The 21,974-nt window shown below is 34.0% G+C and overlaps 1 protein-coding gene and 1 pseudogene across 1 annotated transcript; both read right to left on the bottom strand.

Annotated features, from left to right (window-relative positions):
• On the bottom strand, window positions 1-2,435 carry LOC120344815 (4-aminobutyrate aminotransferase, mitochondrial pseudogene; annotated as a pseudogene).
• A 2,510-nt stretch (window positions 2,436-4,945) lies between these two features.
• On the bottom strand, window positions 4,946-20,299 carry LOC120344031 (procollagen-lysine,2-oxoglutarate 5-dioxygenase 1-like). Its single transcript, XM_039413108.2, has 18 exons — window positions 20,141-20,299; window positions 19,792-19,889; window positions 19,470-19,606; window positions 18,709-18,823; window positions 18,069-18,230; window positions 17,695-17,758; window positions 17,174-17,271; window positions 16,291-16,395; window positions 15,367-15,495; window positions 13,852-13,973; window positions 13,061-13,166; window positions 12,525-12,646; window positions 11,436-11,580; window positions 10,832-10,951; window positions 9,289-9,462; window positions 8,538-8,684; window positions 8,313-8,438; window positions 4,946-7,685 (listed from the first exon to the last, which is right to left on the bottom strand). The coding sequence occupies exons 1-18, from the start codon at window positions 20,208-20,210 to the stop codon at window positions 7,530-7,532; spliced, it is 2,196 nt and encodes a 731-aa protein (XP_039269042.2). The 5' UTR covers window positions 20,211-20,299; the 3' UTR covers window positions 4,946-7,529.
• Window positions 20,300-21,974: the final 1,675 nt, after the last annotated feature.

Below are 21,974 nucleotides of genomic sequence, written 5' to 3'. Positions count from 1 at the left end.
TCAGAAATATGCTCTTTATTTCTTGATTGAATTAACACGTATATATACCACAAATAATGATTAATATTGATTGTCGGAATGTTTTGCAAAAGTATATACAAAAAATAGGATGCAGCAAATGAAAATCATAAATTTAAAAAAAAAGTTGCCTGGAATTTGGAGTGGCTTAATTGTCAAGTAAAATATTTTTATTGATTTTTCAAATGTAAACGAGTAATTTGACTGAACCTTTTTTATTCTGTTTTACTTGCAGCCAGACGTTGTTATTGCGGGAAATGATGCGAAATTCAAATTGGAAATGAATCGGAATTCCGAGAAATTATTAGGATTATGGACATAAATGTCTAATATTTCACCAGAAAGTCAGATATAAATTTCTTCATAATTATTTGCTATTGGTCGATGTATCTCAATACAAAGAACAATTCAATTTTCCCATTGCTCATACTCCCTACTGCGTTGCCATTACCCTTCTCTATACCTAAATTGTGGAAACTTGTAAATGTGAGCAAGAAGAAGCATAACAGATCATCCGCAACGCGATAGTACTAATAATATATATATATATATCACTTTGTCTATTGAAATAAAATAAAAAAGATTATAAATTTGTCAGTTTTCTGAGTCGTATATAATTACGGCTCTGTAAATTGTTTACGGAAATAAAAAAGTGTAGGCATAAAATTAAACTGTATGCATATAAGCATCTTCCGCATTTCAATATATCATGTTTTATTGCAAATGGCATAACATTTTATATTATCACGAATCGAAGATAAATAGTCAAAATAATGAAGACGCAACATTTGGCATAGGGGTATATTCCATTGTTCAGATGTTGGAATTTACTGAGATTTTACTTCTTTAATGACGTTTTCCAGAGTTTCCAGCAGAATATCCGCATGACTTGTTCTAAAAAGCATGCAAGGTCGGAATCGGATGGTTTCATTGCCACAGCTACCCACCACTACACCATTGGAAAGCATTGCACGATGCACTTTGTCTCTAGTGGCGGTGTCTGGGAAATCGGCGGCGCAGATAATGCCACGTCCTCGAGAATTTCGCACAAAACCACGATGTCTCGCTTCGATGTCTAACAGACCTTCCAAGAGATAACGCCCGGCTTGTTTCATGCTCTCAGGCAATTTGTCTTGCATCATCACCCTCATTGTGGTTCCAAGCAGCACAAATTTAGTGGGGTCACCCATCCATGTGTTGCAAATGCGGTATGGCTCATCCCAACCGAGAGACTTATTGAAAAAAAAGCCTCCCGTTAGCATTCGTTTTGAAAATGTAACGATGTCGGGAGCGACATCGAGTCCCCAATGATCATGAGCCCAAAATCTTCCGGTAGCCCACATGCCCGTTTGTACTTCGTCGCATATAAAAGCAACGTCATTTTTCTGGGCGATTGCTCGCAGTTGTCGGAAAAAATCATCAGATGCGTGTCTGTCTCCACCCTCCGCCTGTATAGGCTCGATAATCAGTCCCGCGACAGGAGCTTTAGATTTCCACATTTCTATTTTTGATTCGACCATTTCAAGACAGCGGCGTTCTTCTAGCTCATTTTCACGCTTAAAATCTTCAAGGGGGTATTTAAGTGACGGAAAGTCCGCGACTGGCCAGTCAAAGGCCGGTATGTCGATTTTGTGAACGGCTTTACTGTGCGTAGCCGACAAACATCCAATGGTCCTTCCGTGAAACCCACCCCCAAAAGATAAAATTGATAGGTGTGGACTACCTGGTGCCTTGTTTTGCATTGTGGAAGCAATGTTTTCTTCAGTTAAAAGCGGGAGTTCGCCTCGCAATTTACGCTGATGCGACATGAACACCGCCTTAAAGGCGTTTTCGTTAGAGCACGAACCACACCCCATTGTTATGACATTTTCCAAACCCCTTGGTGCTACAGAAAGTAGCGTGTTTTCAATCATGGCTGGATAATCCTCAGACGGAAAAGTGAACAGCGAAGGACGATTGACAAGTTTTGTCACTAAATTTTTATCCGTGCATACCTTAATTATTTCTTCGTGATTATATCCAAGTGGCAAGGAGGATATTTGTTGAAAACAATCCAACAAAACATTGCCGTCAGCATCTACAACATAGTTGCCTTTGCTGTCACCAAAATTACAATACAGCACAACTGCTTCTGAGTTGTGAATTTTGCTGTTTCGTAGTTTTAGAGCTTTAGTGCGTGGCCCTGGAATTTCTGTTCGAATTCGGGGTTCTGTGAACCCATTATCAATGTGGTGCCTATCCGGTACATCGATGGATTGTACGCTTAAAGCGTATCTAGTTGAGGAAACAGAAAAGCAACGCAAAGCATTGGGAACTTGTCCCATAGACCGTTGAAGTGCGGAGCCCAACATAACACGTCCGTACTCTAGAAACAAATTGCGAAAATGATTCGACTCACAAAGGATTAGCGTAGTTGGCAGCAATTTCTTGTGCGATTGATTGTTCTCGTTAAAACAGGAGAGTAAACCAGACAGGCGCAGTAGGATTATTAACGTGATGGACGACTGGACAACTGGTCTACAAAATATGTCGTTTATTGTGTGAATTTGATAATACTTTCTATAATATTACGTGTTAGTTAGTACATCCACGTTCAGTTTGCGAAAAGATTATGATTCCAAAGGACTATATTCAAGCCATTCCATGATCGTCCCAAGGCGATACCCAACGTGTTAACCGGAAAGAGAGAGAGGCGTGACAACACGGCTACACTTCTCGTTGAAGGCTGACACAGCCGGCTGAAACTGGATTTCACTTCGTGTTTTCGATGTGATAACAACAACTAACGATACGATATCGCTGTCGTACACATAAAAATGATGTAATTTTTACCTATTATTTGGATGTTGATAAATATGAGTCAACTACGATGCTATTTTTTAACAGCGTGGTAACGTTTATGGCGGACTGAGAAAAAGTTTTAATGCCTGCCTCACTCTTCGCCCCGGTCATTTCCCAATGCCTCCAAACTTCCTAATTTACCATTTTAATATATTGTGGAACACTGTCGTTTATAAATGGAAAAACAAATCAATAATTATGTTTTGATAAAATTAAAATGAGGTACTGTACCGATACCTAAATAATGCAATAGCACATGGATTTAATAACATAAAAAATTTCCAATCAGGTTATTAGTTAATTCACTAAGCTTTCTTTCACAGAACGCTGAAGTGCATAATATTATGTTAATTTAAAACGACTGCTCCTGCGACCTTTCCATTGGACCAAAGTGCTTGAACGAAACGGCGGACACGTGTGTAGCATAAGCACATTTTCAATATGTGTTGTCGCTAGAAATACTCTGCTGCAAAAAATTAGGTAATCATTGATGAACCTGGCCTTGTGTGACGTAATCAAGTAGCAAAAAAACAACCTGCGACCTTTCCATTGGACCAAAGGGCTTGAACGAAACGGACGGACACGTGTGTAGCATAAGCACATTTTCGTTATGTGTTGTCGCTAGAAATACCATGCTGCAAAAAAATTAGGTAATCATTGATGAACCTGGCCTTGTGTGACGTAATCAAGTAGCAAAAAAACAACGCTTCACTTGTACATCCAAGCTTGATAGGATATTCATCGAGACTTGGACCCGCATGACCGCTCGCAATCGTGTTCGCTGAATATTGTTCATTTTTTCAGCATGACTAAGGGGTGTAGTGTCGGTGTGTCAAATTTACCTAAGACGAACTCGCGAAAGGACAAATCACTAAATTACCTCTGTGGGACAAACAAGTTTTAGTTCATGAACTTTCCGAATTCATGATATGGCTGGACTGTTCATCAATGTTGTCAGTGTGACATTTTGGACAAATCTCAATATCTTGACTACAACAGATAACAGTCTGTTGAATCGATTCCAATTTACGAACTCGCGTTACCATTATGAACACTCGTATATTTGTGTACACAATGTCTAACTGCGGATCGTTTGGCAAAATTGCTGTAGTTGTCATTCTAGTTAGGTTAATTGTTTGCGAAAAAAAATCGCATTTCCTCGAAGATAATAGATTAATCGACTACACATTTCCAGTTCCTAAATATGCAAAAAGTTGCTAGTTTCCCTATTATTATTATTTTTTAATTTTCTACGAGCCTTACTTTTTAAACATTAAGAATCGTATTCCGAATCCGCAGTTACGATTACCGTAATTAAAAAGTACGGCCATTAGCACACATGTAAAAAAATAAACAGTTGCCCCCGAAATAGTGGTAATAGTTTTTGCGCGAACTCCTTTCAACTTTTTGTAAATATAGTGGTTCGCATTACTTTCTTTTGCGAGAAAGGTCTTTTGCGCAAAATGAGGTTTGAAGAAAGTAACGTACGCCAAAGAGGAGTTTTGTGAGAACATGAATTCTCTCACGGAATATTGCAAAAATGTAGTTTAGTGGGAACGTACTTTTGCGCGAATGGAACCAAATTGTTGCAACCTTTTTTTATTTATAATCTAGATAAAAACCTGCTTTTATTTATTTTGTATAAATACTTCACGCAAAAGTTTTCAGACTAGAATTATTATCCAAACGTGAGTTCAATAAGAATCGCTATAGGCATTGTCCGGTCAACAGTACTAATAAGGTCAACTTCAACAAACTTTATAAATCCAGATCTAAGATGGCGAACATGTGCAGGATTAAAAAAAAACTTGGTATTCTGGTTTATATGTCGTTTTCGAAGTAATGTTTGGTTACAGAATATTTCATATATCGCACTCAAAATTTTTCTTGCCTGGTGAAGATAATGTTGTGAAGAGGGCGACTTTGGATATAGGTTTTTAAACCAAGTGCGATGGCTAACGACAAATATGCGCAGTACCGTTACGTGACTGAAATAAAACAATTTATTCTGCCCCACCACATCGGTTAGCAATAATCCAAATATTTCCTTTATTCCCATTAATGTTAAAATAATAATAGAGCTGAGTTTCATATGGAAGGTGTTTATTAGCAAGAAATATGACACTCGTGCATTATAATGCAGGCTACGGCCTATCAGTAAAACTTTTAGGTCTGAGTTCCCGTCATATTTTATATTAAAAAACCTATAAAATACTAAAATACACTGAATGGCACCAAAGCGTATAAAATATTCACAAAATTAAAAATATAAAAACAAAACAACGTGTATTCAACTCGAAGAGGATATTCAATACAACCAGAATACCATCCAAATTGTTGCTTCACATGAGAATTCATTCTTTTTAGAAGATTTATAACTAATCCAACAATAGTCATTTTTCTTGAAACGTAAACTTAAAATTTTTCATTTTAGCATGAGTGACCATAAGAATTACAGGACGGCCAAACGATAGGAATATCCTCGGTATTGATCAGTTCACTAATCGTTCACAGCACGCTGTAGCATTCAAATTGCTTTTTTTTCCAAAGGCCAATAAGTTCAACAGTTTATTCTATGTTTTGCAGACAGTTTGTATAGCCAGACAAATGAGAGCGGAAGCGAAACAGATCAAAGAATAAACATAATGCATCTGTCTTTGAACTGGTAAATTATTAAATTGTTATGTTACAGTATTCGTTACAAAAATAAAATATGAACTAATGTAACAGACGGATGATGAGTGCTGAACAAAATAACGAATACAAAAAACCGTGCTTTGGTGGGAACTGTTTTAGATGGATTAATGATTTATTCTGTCTCAAAGAAAGTGGACCATTTTGTTAAATTTTTGTTGTCAAGAAAAATCGCTTCTCGGTGCAACTAATGGACCATTGGATTTCAATTAAATTAGTATTTAAAGTTAGAATTAATTGCTATAAAGCTTTTCCTGTGGGACCAGATATTTCACTAAAATATTTGCAGTTGCAGTTTAATTAAATATAGAAACACTTATTCCATGTTGCTAGTCCGCCGATATTTTCAGCAGACTCTGTTCTCTACCCTCGTTATTACGTCATTGCTCCGTTGTTTGACAATCAACTTTGATAGCACAATCCAAAATAGAAGTCTATTTTCAAAATTACTATTTAATAAAAAGGCGTATTCTATGAAATCAGATCAAAATTTAAGTTTTCCGTAAAATCTGCCATTCTTACATTTTCGTAAAACTGTGACTTCACCAGAAAATAGATCCATTTGAATTACTCAGAATTAACCATGAGGCAGAATAGTAGAACGGTCACCGTATTTAGATAGAGGCTTCGTTGAATTTGGAATTTATTCATTATTACTGCATTTCCAAATGTTTAGAGAGAGAACCCTTTTACAAACATATAATTGATTGATATACTAACAGTATTAAAACAGAAACGAGTATATCGGTCGGAGACCGAAGACTTATCGATCGAAAGTTAGGGGATCCCCCAATACAGAAACTGCAGTTTCGATTTCTTCGCTCTCACTCCACAGTGACACCATGTGTCCCATCATCAATCAATTGATAACTCGCTAATTATACGACAGAATTCATCCAAAATCAATAGTCCTCTGGTCCGAGATATGATGAATGAACAACATCTAACAGACAAACAGACAAATACCTATCAACATACTTACCGATCAAGATCGATAAGTAATGGATGATGCCAACTCTACTCAGCAATGTTTGAATATCTGACATAAGTGACAAAAATATATATCAAAATATTTTAGATCATTAGGCAATGCTAACGTTTTAGGCGGTGAAAGTTAATTGGCGGAAAGCCAAAAAAAAATGATACTTAACATTCACTAAATATTTCATTATATTAGAAAAACATTTCATTGATCATTTAAAATTTTTCTCTGGGCAAGGCTCTCTACACGCAGAACTCTCTTGGGGTTTCTCACATATTAAGTTGATTGAGTTAAATCAATCAGGCTGAAAGAGGCTTGAACTTTAGATCTCTAACTCGTTATTTACCAAAAATAATTCCCTCTGTTGATATATAGCGGGTCAGTTTAGTATTCAGCATTATTGTACAAGTTAAGCAAAGGTGTGGCTGAAAATAGTATAAGAATAAGTCTGCCGTAATCATTGACACTTGAAAATGGAAAAGTTACGAGAGAAATAATCGTCAAGAAATAGGAAATCATAGTTGTGTTCCAAGACAAAAAAGAAGCCTATATGACATACAAACAGATAAAAGTTATTCCATTGTGGACTAAAATTTCAAATAAAAGCGGCAGATAATATAACAGGCATGATTCATGAATGAAAAAGGCTTGGCACTTGCGAATATCAGACTAAAAATAGGTTGTAAATTAAAAAAAATACTGTTAGAATACTCAATGATGATAAGTAAAAATACTGTAATAAAAATCGTGCAACCTAACCAGCAATTTAGGGTAATTGATGCCCTGATATACATAATCGTTAAAAGTATGGTTGGTTACAAAATGCACCAGAAATATATCATCAACTGTGTTTTTGCATCGCGCAGATGTAAAAGCGATTATTAAAAATGCCAGTGAATTCGCTATATGTTTACAGCAGAAAAGTTTTTAAAACAATGTGTAAAAATGAAGACACATGAGTGATTGATTCTTTATTCCTCGGCTTCAGAGATATTTAGGGATCCATGAATGAGACAAATATATATCTTGTGCCCTTTGTAGTAGGCAAACCTTCATGATAATGGGTCAATCTTCCTGGATGTATAATGGCCCAACCTTTTGGTAAATTTTTTGCAGAACAATTTTGCCTTATGAAGTTAGATCCACCACCCTAAAATAATAGATATATTTAGGACTACAGTACGAAAAAAGGTGTTTGTTGAATTTTCGAAAAAGTTTCAATTGAAAATTTGGTACTCCCGTAGTATGTGTACCAGGTTAGGGTTAGGCCATAATTTTATTCTGATTTTCCTCATTTTAGTTCTATTACGATTCCGGGACTGTTTGTGTTAGCCAAGTGAATATAACCCCTGCCTATGGGCTCATTAAGCCAGTATATAATCATAGTTTGAAGCGATTTTCACATAGTATTCCAATAAAAAGTTAAGGAGTTTAAAAATCAAAAATCTGAGTTTACTCAATTTCTCTCTTTTTAAGTTTCGCCCCTTTGCGTTATAGCATTCGAGTAAATTCATCTTTGTTGCAAACAAAACAGAAAGTTAACAAGTAACACTGCTAGGTAGAGAGTTACTATAGTTTGAAAGGACCATCCTAATCTTCCCAGTTCGTAAGCCAGAGATTTTAACCTGCATTGCCTTCATAGTTAAGTATAATGCTTTTACCACTGGGCCAAATAGTTCTCAGTACATCAGTGGTGCCCTACAACACTTCTAATGTTGCTATATCTTTGGTTGAGTTCTTTAAAAAGGTAGTTGGTAGCCATACATGAGATACAAACCTCATAATCTATTCCTTGCGAATTCAATGCGACGTTCATTGTCCAAGTTGAAGAGTCGTGGTGTGGTCTTAAAAACGATTGTTCATCTGGCCTGTATCGAACTATGAACATCATTGTCGATAATGCCTGTCAAAAGTAAAAACAAAAACATGAATTTGAGATTACTGTAATAAACCATATACTGTTGTCAAGGTTGAGAAAAAAGAGATTGATCAAGATATTTACCTTTGAATAGTATCCGGGAAACACTTTATCAACGATTTTTGTGATATAATGTTTCATTAAATGCAACCATTCCTTTTCGAAACCTAACTGATTTGTGTGAACATCAACAGTAGGTACATTTTCATATCCACCAGCGATTCTAGGATCCTGAAAAAATAAAATAAACTAAGTCGAAATAAAAAGAACAAAAGCAGAGTTCAAAGTTCAGGATACAAGCTAGGTGGCGCAACTGAGGCATGCAAGATTAGTTACAAGAAGCTAGTACCAAAGAGGATTCGAGCACTGTTGAGGACAATCTCAAATAATGGCTAAATATCAAGAATCACATCAGTTCCCTATTGGTTTTGCACACTAGATGACATAGGACAGTGCTTCTCAATTCTCAAATAGGGGCCAACGGAGCACTTCTCTGGGAGGCCACGAGCGACGGCGTTCTTTAAGTACCATTTGCGATGACAACATTAATTTTAAAAAATTGTCTATGAATTGTTTAGTTCTTTGATACGATGCATTTAATTTCTTTCCGTTTGTCGGCTTTTTTAATATTGAACATTGTGCGTAAAATAATTGATGAGAATTTGTTAAAATGGAAATTAGGTATTTTTAAAGTAAATCAAAAAGCCACAAGTGAGTCTTTGGATGGGGGTGCAGATTGTTTGAGTTTGAGAACCACTGCATTAATTAGATGCCGCTTGAAATCTAAAACTATTTAATTTAACAACAAAACTATTAGAAAAGAACAAAAACTTGCCTCATTTTTTCCGTTAGACCACATGTTAGCGTTTTCCGCCAAACCAACAAGCTGATCAGCAAATGCATCTGTCATCAGTGGAAAAGTATAAACATCTGTACATTGTTCTTGAACTTTAGTATCTGGTTCAAGAGCCTTCCAAAAATCTGGATGAAGATATTTTTCTTCCCAGTCCTGTAGTATTTAAAAATTTAGATACGGATAATTTCAAGATAAATAATAATCTTATATGGATGTCTTTTTAACATTCAATGTAATTTTACTAATCCTAGTGAGGAAGTTAAATATGCTACTTCAATAGACCATATTAAATCAAGCGACAACAGCGGATTTAATCACTTCTAATTTTTGGCAGTTTTCAGAGACGAATTGTATCTGTAATAATTAAATTGCATTGTTATTCGCAAGGTAGAAATCAAAAATAACTGGCAAGCAGGATCAAATATAATATTTTTCAAATCAACTCTAAATCCATAGTCTTGTATAGGGGGATCCTTAAAAAAAGAAAATCAGTTTTCAATTTTTATACTAATAGTAGGAAGGAAGCCAAAGTTTTGAACATCTGTGATCAGCTATGTCTAACGAAGCAATTAATAAAATCAAAAAATCAATTTTTTATTGCAAATATTGAATGCTTATGATTGGCATTCCCCCCAAATTAATTTCTATTTTGTGCAGAACAGCCAAAATCAATTAAACCTATAATATAAATGCACAAACGTTTCGAATAAAGAGAACGTTTTGTAATAACAATTAACAATCTTAATTAAGTAATAAAGAATCAATTTCATATGCAAATTCATTATATAACGGAAACTGCATTCGTTCTATCTATGAGATATAACGCAATTGAATTGAATGTTTCATTTTCAAAAGCAAAATGTATTTTAGCTTGAAAATTTGAGCATAAATGTGGATGGGCCAGCAAGGGGAATAATTACTTGCCCGGGCCCGAATTTGTCTACGAAGTGTCTAATAAAGCTTTAAAGCATAATCATATAGATGTAGAGAGCTACGCATGAGTGTAAAGTTAAAACCTGGGATGCCGGAAACAAAAGGAATTAGCAAAATAGATTAGTTTTGACAATTAAAATGCTTGGTTTTAGGAATACTTTATAATAGTTTTATTTGAAAAATATCATTTTATGAAGTGAAGGAATGTGAAACCGTGAGGGTTTCAGAGCTTCTAAAAATAGTAACTTCTTGTATATTACTGGCTGCTTATTCAGGGCCTTGTTCAGAGCAAAATCTGTGAATAAGAGTAGTATGAAAAAAAATACATTGACAAAGACATGCTCAATTGAAAACGACCTAAAATAGAATATAATTGCTAATTGCTATTCTATATTTGAATATATATTTAGAATGTATTTGGAATACTGGATCATTTGATTTTGGCCATCCCATTAAAATTAATAAATTGATAAAGCGTATGTTATTTTCAACTGTTTTTTCTTCTTTAGACGTAAGTTTTTTGCATTCAAATTTCTCTATTTATGGACATGCGTTGTACTTGTGATACATGATTGGTAATAACACATACCGGCTTATTGATTTCAATTTCCCATAAATCTGCATTGATTCTTCTCGTTTTAGTTTTCTCTTCATCAATGTATAGAAGTCTTCCAAAATTAGCTTCGTTGGACAAGTACAGGAACAAAATCTGTTAAAAAACAAACAATTTGTTGCATGTTTTTTCTCTACAAACTACTAGGGTTGTGTGTACTCGGGGGTGAGCCCAAAAAACACAAAACTTCCAAATTTCTTAATTACCTTAATTACGAAAAATGAAGAAAATTTTTGTAAAACTTGGATTTGTATATGATTGTACTCGGTAAGTCTCAGTATCCTAGGATGCTTTGCACAAAAGTTATGTTCTTTCTAGGATAAGTTCCGAATGACCTGACTTTTTTTGGGGGGAGGGGGGCCACTCTGTAGCTGCAATCTTGCATTTATTGATGCAATAAGATAATCGCAATTATTTATGTCTTTGGTATTTTCCTGCAAGCTTTTCTTACTTGCCATTGGCTGCTTACGAAAAGCATATTGAGCAGATATAAAAGGAAAAAAAATCAGCTAACCACAAACGACTGTTTTAAATCATTCTATGTCAGTTATTATAAATGAAATGTAAAAATCTCTCTTACCTTATCTCTTGCATTTGCACAAAATGCCATATCAGAATCAAAATTTCCATATGTATAAGGTTGCGGGACTTTTTCTGCTAAATTTTTCAAAGTGGTGCCTTTCACCAAATACACAGAGTTGATAAAAGGGACATTCCATACACCACTGAAAATGAAAACAATTTGGTAAAAAATAGAACTATAACTGAAAACCAGTGTTTAAAATTTGAAGTCAGGTAGTCAGCAATATTTATATTAACTTTTTTAGAACAAGCTTGAATAAGAATTTCTACTTTTGGTGGCAGTCGCCAAGTTCAGGTACAAAAATGGGTACTTCTGAAGTATGCGTACCAAGATGGCGGGACACCAGAACGTAGTATGTGTACCATGTTAGGGTCAGGCCATAATTTTATTCCAATTTTTCTTATTTAAGTTCTATTACGAGTTCGGATACTAGCCAAGTGACTCCCGTAGTATTTGACCTGAAATTATGGCCTAACCCTAACCTGGTACACATACTATGTTTCGATGTCTACCATCTTAGTTCACATACTACGGGAGTACCCAAAAATGTTACTCGACTCCAAAATAGCATGTAAATTTCCAACTTAGAGGCATTCGCAATCTCAGTGTTGGAGGCACTCGAGTCACCAGTTACCAAAGACTCACAAAGTCACTCGAGTCATCTAAATGAAATTACTCGGACTCATTTTCAACTAATCGCCAGTGAGATTTAGAGTTACCTCAGTGATTGACTTTGGACTCAGTCTCGGATGACCCGCACCTCGCGACTGAAGATTTAGAGACTTTGACTAATCTCTGCAAAAACCCGGACAACCTGTGCACTACCAACAACAACTTCCAAGGGAAAGAGATGGGGCAGTGTAACATCCAGTTTCGTGATTACAGGATATGACTTTCATATCCATCCCACGATAGAGGAAAGTTGATAAGAAGTCTTAATCATATGACAAAATACCAACTCTTGTGCGATTACCAGACCATGTTGGGTATTGAAAGAGTTAGCCGGTTATGTGTTTGAGATGCATCGACTTGATACACGCATTACACATGATGAAACCAGAAAATAATTTGCAATTTGTTACTTACATTCTTTCATTGTTGACAATATCCATATAATCATCAGATCGAGCATAAAAACCATCGAGATTTAAAGCTCCCCAGAAATTGGACCATAATTTCCCAGGTCTTTTTACTAAAGGTGCAATGATCTGGAAAAATGAGACGCATAAATAATAGAATAGAGAAAGATTTATTCAATATAAATATTTAATTTTCAGCTGATAATCATTTTTGCATGAAATTGAGGGTACATTTTGGCACAAGTTTATGGTACTCTCAAATCGTCACCCTATTTGACAGCTGTCTTTTTTGGTGCCAAATAATTCTGTCTTAATGAACAAAGTTGATTAGCTGCTTTTGTGGAAGCACAATAAATTTGTTTTGATGAAAAAAATCTCAATACGATATATCAAATATAAGTTTGGGAATTTGTTTTTACATTTCAATGATCTTATTTTTTCAACACTTTTTGAAGCCAAGTGGCCAAGTCCAACTATTACACACAAATAACAGAAATATTTCTGAAAACACAGTAAAAAGAACCAACATTTTAAAGTTACTACCTGCTTGTTCTTTCTCATCAAATACTTGAGAGTGTTAGCATTTGTCAGTTGAACATTTGAATCAATACTGAAGTAGTAGTCGCACTTTATCAGGAGACAGTGATCACTGTATAAAAAAATATGTTTTATCAAGATGATGGTACGTTGCAGAGTGGGAAAAACTACATGTCTTTAATCATTTATATTTCTAGCAGATTTGTGTTTTTTTTTTCGGGGAGAGGTACTAAAGCTTCTCAAACAAAATGAAATTTAATGTTTATGGAAATAAAAAGATCAGATTCCAAGTTCCCATAAATTTCCTTTCTAGTCTAGCATTCATCCAGGGCCATCCTTAACACATGCCCGATTCAAATCCCATTCCAGAGTTGAGTAAATTGGGTAGGCAATGTCAAACAAAAAAGATTAGAGTCCACTCAAAAAAAGTACCTCCTTAAATATTATTAAATATTAGTGGATATTTGTAAACTTGCACAGGGCCTTATTCAGAGTGAAAAACATAACAATCATAAAAAGAGGAAAAAATTGCAGCACGATTACATATCTATGGATGTTTGTACTGGGTTGAGTTACGAGGGAAAAGTGTAAGTAAGCTTTCTAACAATTGAGGCATGTACACTGACATATAGGTCCGGTCTATTGAAGTGCACATTTGAACACTTCACACAGCGAGAAATTGACTGTTCTACCGATATTGCTTAATTGAACCAGTTTTTCGCAGAATAAAATTGCTATCTTTTATAGAATATAGAAGCCTTATAATTCAATTAGAAAAAAATTAGTTTGTAACTTACACAGCTGAGTTCCTCACAGTCCAATCATCAATGTTATCATGATATGAAATTGTGTGTACATTGTTATAGGAGCTTCTGTATTTCATTAGAAATTGCGAAACTGTTCTTTCCTCTACTTTGTCCTGAAAACAAATAATACAATTAATTTTACAGAGGGCGTGAATAAAATAGATAAATGAGAAAGAGTTGGGGGAGTTGCGATAAGATTGATTTTGATAAATGGAAGCTCAGTGTGGCATGATTGTTACTGCATCAACATGTAGTAAAACGAAAAGTGTATTACAAAAATATACAAATAAAAAGAGTTACTAATGAAAAACGTTAAAGTATTAAAGTATATAGTATTTTTTAAGAAAAAAAATTGATGATAAGATAGAATAAGATGTCCATATCCATTCGGAGAAAAGACAATAAGAGAGCGATACAATAGTACATGGACACAAAGGTCAAAACATAAAAGTATCAAATCTTTTCACTATCGATAGTCTGACCATCAGAGCACGGAGATGTGATTATGGAAAACGAGCACACAATTTTTAATTTTGATGACATCATCACACAAATTTTGATGTGAAAAACAAATCCAATAGAGTCTAAAGATATTTTTGAAATAAATAAAAGTAATAGCTTTCTAGTGACAACAACAAGAAATCTAACCACAGAAAATTTCAAAGCAATTAGTTAATGAAAAATTCATTCATAGGTCACTTCACATCCAACAGATAGCCTAACTGTATGGCAAACATGACCTAATATATGGTTACCAGTCCATGACAGGTATGGGAATAGTTAATATTAGTTTGTTTTATATGCATAGACTTAATGGTGGAGGAAACCTAACCAATCAAACAGTACATGAACAACTTATGTAAAGTAGCTATAACAATTGCAGAGTAGAGCGATATGCTCATTTGAGTTTTAATAGAGTTTAGGGACACAAACATATCTCTGTAAGGATTCAGAAATCATCCGCAACAGGAAAATGCAATGCCGCAAATCAGAGTACATCTACTAATGGTCGGTAAAATATCTACTCCTTAATGTTACTGCAATTAGGCAGCAAAATATACATTATGATTGAAAAAAAATCATTTCATAGCATATTCAGAAAATGAAACACAGGGAAGCTCCATACCACTTATCAGTTAATAAACAGCAAAATCCCTGTTATGCCATAGTACCGTAATTAAAAATGAGAACTAGCAGCAGTTGCAGTATTCAAAGCGCATTTTTTTATACCCAGTGTTTCGAAAAAATCCTTATAGAGTCAAATTTTCGAATCTGCTTTGGATGTAACCAAACAATTATATTATGCCATCATAATGTCCAGTTACTGTTTCAACTAAACTAAACATGAATTACCCAAGTTTCTTTCGTTTCAACAAGTGTTTATTTGAGTTTCTCTCACTTCCTTTAAATACCTTTATATGTGCACCATTGGTTGCATGAAGCACATCAAGTTTATTTAACCCCCTAAATAACGAGACTTTTTTATGAACCACTTGTATATCTTACCGTGATATGAATGAATAGACTTATTCTTGATTTTGCATAACTTATGTTGGCAATTCGTTCGAAAAATTTTGATAGAAATGGTGTTCCCTCAATGACAAATATACCCATCATAACATGTGGAGTTGAATCCTGAAAAATATAAATATATACGTATAGAAAAAAAAAGATGTCAAGATATTTTAATTCATCGAAAATAGAAAAAATAAAAAAAAATAAAAAATAAAAAAAAATAAAAAAAAACAGAACTTATCAATTTCCTAATTACTTCCAGGAAATGGTAGAAATTTTATTTAACACTTGAATTTCCGTTTTTGTAAATTTGTAAATTTCAGTAATCTAGGATCCTTTGCACAAAGTTATGTTTTTTCTAGTATATGCTCCAAATGACATGGTTTCTGCTGTTTTATGTCACCATGTAGTTGTAAAAGCAAGAGTACTAAAATATCACAGTCAACACACATTCTAAAAGTCTAATACCAGAGATAAGTCAATGAAAATGACAGGATATGCATTGTTCGTCTAAACATGAATAGCTCTGACAATCCCTCTATTATTTACCAAATAATGTTTAGAAACAGCTTTGAGCAAATTCTCAAAAAATGTATCATGTAGGGATGGGCAATTAATAAGAATATGACGGAAAGTTTCTTGGATCTAGAAGTATCAGTGAGATAATGGGATTCGGTTTATGCCTTTTTGACATTGCGCAGCGATTTTCGCATTTTGATTACATTATTCATCAATCAGAGACCCACGCTTTCACTTGTACCATACTCTTTGTACTCTCTACTCTCTTTAGTTCCTTGTGTTTTCTAGAGAAACTCTCGCAATCATATTTAGCTATTTGTTATTAAACTAAGTTTGTAATAGACTGTCAAAATAACAGAGCGTATTAAAATAAATGAAAGTGAAATTGGCACAAACCTCGTCTTCAAATTCAAAAATAATTTGATCATCTTCACAATTCTGACAGCCATGATCAGGGTGCCAACCATCAGGTGCATAATTCGCAAGATAATTAAGATGAAACTAAAATGGAAAATATTAAAAAATATTTATACAAATCAAGTACAAATCAGAAATCTAATTTTCAATATACTGGCTTTAATAAAGCATTATATATAGATTACAATAGTAGTTTAAAGATCTTGAAAGTGATCCTTTAAAGTTCATTCATGTAACTCGGATCACTTTAATCAGAGTGTGGGAAATTGTGTTGAAATAAGCTCAAGTACTCCAGGCATTTCAGGGGTAGTAACTTAGTATGTGTAAATGGTGTGGTATACAGACTTTTCGGGCCACAAAGGGGCTGGCCAAACTCATATGCAAATACACATGAATTTATAGGACATTTTAGGCATAGTTTCTGTGTGACTAAGAACTGCAGTGTACTGGTGCCAGCAGGTTAACGATATATGTCACCCTGGTGGCGAATATGCTAAAATACTATATGAATTTACATATATATTATTATTAAATATTATTATTTTCAAACAAACCCCAAGGTGACTGAAAATATAACCCTAAAACCACAAATTTTCCTGTTTTCCATGTGATGGTACGAAAAGTTCGTGGACCAAAGCCTCTTAATTTGAAAAGTTTGAATGGCTGCTGATACAAAGTCTGGTATTAGTCAAGCTGGACCGGTAACACCTCACTGAAAGAGACAAATTATGACCGACAAATATCACAATCACACATAGAAACATATGATAAACAAAATAAAAAATATGATTCTGTTGTATTTAGAATGGACCCAAATATTTTCTGTACTTTTATTGTCATACTATGTGGTACAAGTACTTACCTTTGATGGTCCATTGCCATGGATAACTGGTGGGATCGTATCATATTTAGTGTTTTTAATGACCATCATTTTGTCTTGAACCTCAAGATCAATTTCATCTGATAAATAAAATTTTACATACTTTTTAAAATTGCCTCGGAAAAAAGTTCTGAACAAGTAGTCACTATTACATACGGGGTGGCTCAAAAAAGTCTGCTACTTCTACGAATATTAAGAAAATTTATTTAACATTCTGTTTGTGTATGATTGTACCCAAAAGTTTGCACATATGGTAAATTCTCTCAAGAATTTGTTCCAAACTTCAAAAAAAATTTTGTCAAATATGCTGATATTATGATTTGTCTAGTATAATTCACATGAAAATCTCAGCTATATAGTCAGTTGGTTACTTCAACGAGTTTTAGGATTACATGGTTTCCATTTGTCACGAAGCAAACTTGAAATTGTAGCCTACACCAGTAAAAACACACACTGTTCTTAATTGTAAACAAAATGTTGATATTTATCGTTACAATTCTTACCCTTAGCAAAATTTAAGTTGTGAAATATATGACTGGTATGATCCAATGTTGCATTCAGTTCAGTCTGGAAAAAAATTTAAACATTGAATAATATTTTAGAAGTTTATATTAAAAATAATCCAAAGATATTAATACCAATATGTAAAAATACCCTATACAAACTGTGATTTTTTCATGTACAATATTAAAAATGAATTTTAGACACATACTATGTCTATCTATTTGACGATTAAGAGGAACATTAAATTGACTGGTCAATTAATATTGAACAAGAGGGCAATCCACAAATATTTTGTCCAATAGAACTAGAGTAAAATTGAAAAATTGAATCAAAAAGTACAATTTTAAAAACTTTCATCAAATATAAGACTAACCCTTAAAGTAGCATTTAAATAAACATGAGTATAATATAATTGATCATCATCTGTATTAGAAACTTTCCATTGATTAATCGTTTTCCAAAATTCTTTGGCATATCCGATGATTCCCCCAGAACATAAAAAGCGTTTTCCTCTTTGAACTACTGGATATTTACTCTGAAAAGCAAAATTGAACTTGTTAAGAAATTCATGAGGTTGACAGAAATAACTTTAAAATGCAAATAAAGAAGTAATCACTGGAAAGTAATCGCCTTGCTGCACACTGACACAAATGTGTATTGTTTCATTTGACCAAGATTATGTTTCCTTGTACAAGAAATAAATTTGTGTTTGCTAGACATGTAGTAAGCATGCAATGATATAGAATAGTCTTCTCGGTTCTTGCTATGGTATTGCAATATATGAACAGGCACTGACAAAATTCGGTAGTTAGTTGATCATAACCCCAAATATTGTTACATTGATCACTCTTTGAAAATAGAATGGGGGAAATTTGATATATATAATGTTATATTTTATAATGTAGAATAAACCTTTAACATTGACATATTTTTACTAATTTTTTAATAACAATTTGGCCTTACTAGAGACTATTCAAAATATTAAACACAATGGAGCAAATATAAAGTTTTACCTGTAAACTTTTATCAGGCCACAAAGTATTCTCAGCTGAAAAAACCATCCTTGCATTCAATTCGAAAAATTTGTTCAAAATATTTTCTGTGTCTCCAAGTAGGATTACATCATAGCTGTATCATGCAATAAATAATATGAAATATTATAAACCATAAAACCATTAAATACTTGAGGTTTTCCCGTTTCACAGACAATCAATTACTTTAAAAATTAAATTTTCTAAGTATGTAGTGCATTGGCCCAATTATTCTGACGGTAATTTGAAGATATTTAAAGTGATGGTTAAATTGCAAAAATTATCAAATTTCCAATGCCTGACTAAGAGTACAAACACTTGAGTAGATCAATGGTTCTCAAACGTTTATCTACCATTTCCCTCACACCACTAGTCCACTACACACATCATCAATGCCTACCAACAATACAAAAAAAAAGCTATTACAAACTCAAATAAACAAGTAAGTCTTAAATTACCCCATTCGCTAATGAAAAATTGATTTCTCCGTTTTTATAGAAATAGGTTTACAACAACTTTTTCTACAAAAACATCCTCAAAAATATTTACCGCCCCTTCCTGGTTTTGCACCATGTTGGCGTTATTGCCTGCTTATAAAAAGTAAATACATTATTGCTTACAGTATATTGAAATTTATCCATAGCAAAAATGTGAATCACTTCCTTATAACTGAGGATGAAATTAAGTCAATATTGTGGAGCTACCGTAGTTAGATTTTTCAAGCTGATCATAATGTTGTTTACCTGTCAGTAAACATGATTACAAGATCTTCAGAATCTTTATATTTTCTTAATCCCTCTTGAAGAAAAAGAACTTTTTGTCCACCCCCAACTGAATTTACCAAATCGCCGCCAAGCCACTTTTCATTCATTCCCAGAACCTGAATATATAGAAAGAAGTAATGTTTAAGAATCCCATGCACATCCCCTCACCGAGGGTGCACCAAATCAAACTATGGCGGTTTGTACTTGGCCATTTGTATCAAGATTTTTCGATAATATAAATACGTTTTATAAAAACCCTGTTCATAAATTAACATGAAATAAAAAAAAATTCCGTATTCACCAAAACATCATGTTTGAAGTATTTAGCAGTATGCATAAATCTTTTATAACCATCATTTTGTTCAGTTGCCACAGTGACGATCAATAATTTCACTTCTCCTGAAATAAAATTAACATTCAATGATGTATTGGATGTAGAATTTACAAATATAAAACACCTAATACATAGATATATAGCCTATATACAAATATTTGTAACTAAGTTTGGCTGCATGGTGTAAGAAGATTTGGTGTAAGAAGATAAATTTTGGCTAAGGCAGAAAATAAACGCACTAGCTTTTGATAAATATGCTTGGTACATTACTGGTAACAGTTGAAAAAAATGATTAAACAACATCTCAAAATGTTACCTGGGTTATGATCTTGTGCAAAAGACTGGAGCACGCTCACAAAAAGCATGATGGCTATAATTCCATGCATTTTGCCTTGCTATATAATGTACAATTTGTTTCTGTTAACAAACTGCTACAAAACTAGGCTACAAGTATGAAGTGAAATAAAGAAAAATTAAAGACTGGTGAAATTTGGCAATATTATTTGGTATTTGGGTATTATTACGATTTTAATTGCACTATTTTTTATTTTAACTATTTCATTATGTTTTTGTTAAATGTTTAACTGCTTCCACAGATGATCAATTAAGTCAAAATAAAACTAACATAGCCTATTATTAGGGTATTCCTGTATTTGGATATTATTATAATTGCTAACTCGCTTGTATTTAAAGTCTATCTCAAACGTTTCAATACCCAGATACAGCAATAGCCATTCTCTAGAATTGTCTACAATATAACAAGTATTTTTGTATTGTTGTACTGTATAAATTGTGTAATGCTAATGCAGTAATGACGCACTGAAATCGCATATTTTGCTTCATGGGCAAAACTGTTGGACTGTAAAAATTCAGTCTGCGGTTGAACACGGCTTAACAAGTACCGGTATCGAAGTTCTGTATTTTGGGTTGCAATACTGCAATAGAATAGAGCGATCAATTTCATACTTCAGTACTTTCCCAACTATCCCTTATTAAAATGCGCTATACTAAGATTATATACCTCAGTACCATCATAGCGTAACAATGTTGACTAAATACACAAATGTTGCGTCCCATTTATATGGGTCAATTTTAACGAGTCTATAGCAAGACTCAATCGCTAAGTCCGTGCGAAGCCTCACAAGAGACCGCAACATTGTTTGGCGAGACCGATTTCCTGCAACGTCTGATAAAAAATCAGCACGCTACATTGCGTTCGCCGGTTGAATCACGTCCGCAGTGCAAAAGGTAGCGAAGCGCTAAAACAAAGAATGTATCAAGAAGGAGAGCCCTCCCACTGAGTGACCCAGTTATCGCTTCAATTTTATAATATTAATCCGTTGTTCAATTATCACCAAATTGATTAGTGAGCAGTTTTACTTGGCTTGAATATAACCAGGGGTTTCCCCGACCGGATCTGTATCTATGATGTAAAGCAATGTGACGTCACACTGCTTACTTATACACGTAGTTACCATTTATTAATTGCCTCCGGCCCAATTCTGCGTATCGTCCATCTTACCATGATAAAGCAATGCTCAGTTCCACATTGCATCTTCCACTTTACCTTTAGTGCGATTAAATATGTACTAAATATTCTCATTTTCAGGACAGTCGTTTGTCAGCCGAAAACTGGACAACGTTGAATAAAATTGAAAATAATACCATTTATTTCACGATTGATTACTTCCAGTCGGTATGTTAGTCGTTGCTCCCAGTCATGCAAAGATTTCAAGTTCCAAGTGGCCCGCAGTGGACTGACGGGTTAAGGACGATAGTCGTCTCATATGAAATTTATATTGAGGATAAAACTATTGGTAACTTGTAGAAATATGTTATGTATATAACTGACCATCTGCACACTTAGGCCGCTTTTGGATATTCAAATACAATTAATTTTAGTTAGGAATGGAAGTGTGATGTCATGCCTGTACCATGAATCTTGCCTCTGGCTAAAATGCTGCGAAAAATGTTTAGTTCCACATTGCAACTTACAATTTATCGGACACGTCAGTGTACATAACGATCGTTTCAATATTATGTTGTTGTTCTTGTTTTTCTTCTCATTGTATGTATGTATGTATGTTTATTCGTCTCGTAAAAGCAATATAAAAGAGTAAGTACTTATAAATACTGAAGACGGGATGTAT

This window comes from Styela clava, chromosome 5 (genome assembly GCF_964204865.1).
Source record: "Styela clava chromosome 5, kaStyClav1.hap1.2, whole genome shotgun sequence".
Lineage (NCBI taxonomy): Eukaryota > Metazoa > Chordata > Ascidiacea > Stolidobranchia > Styelidae > Styela > Styela clava.
This window is presented reverse-complemented; position numbering and strand designations above follow the sequence as displayed.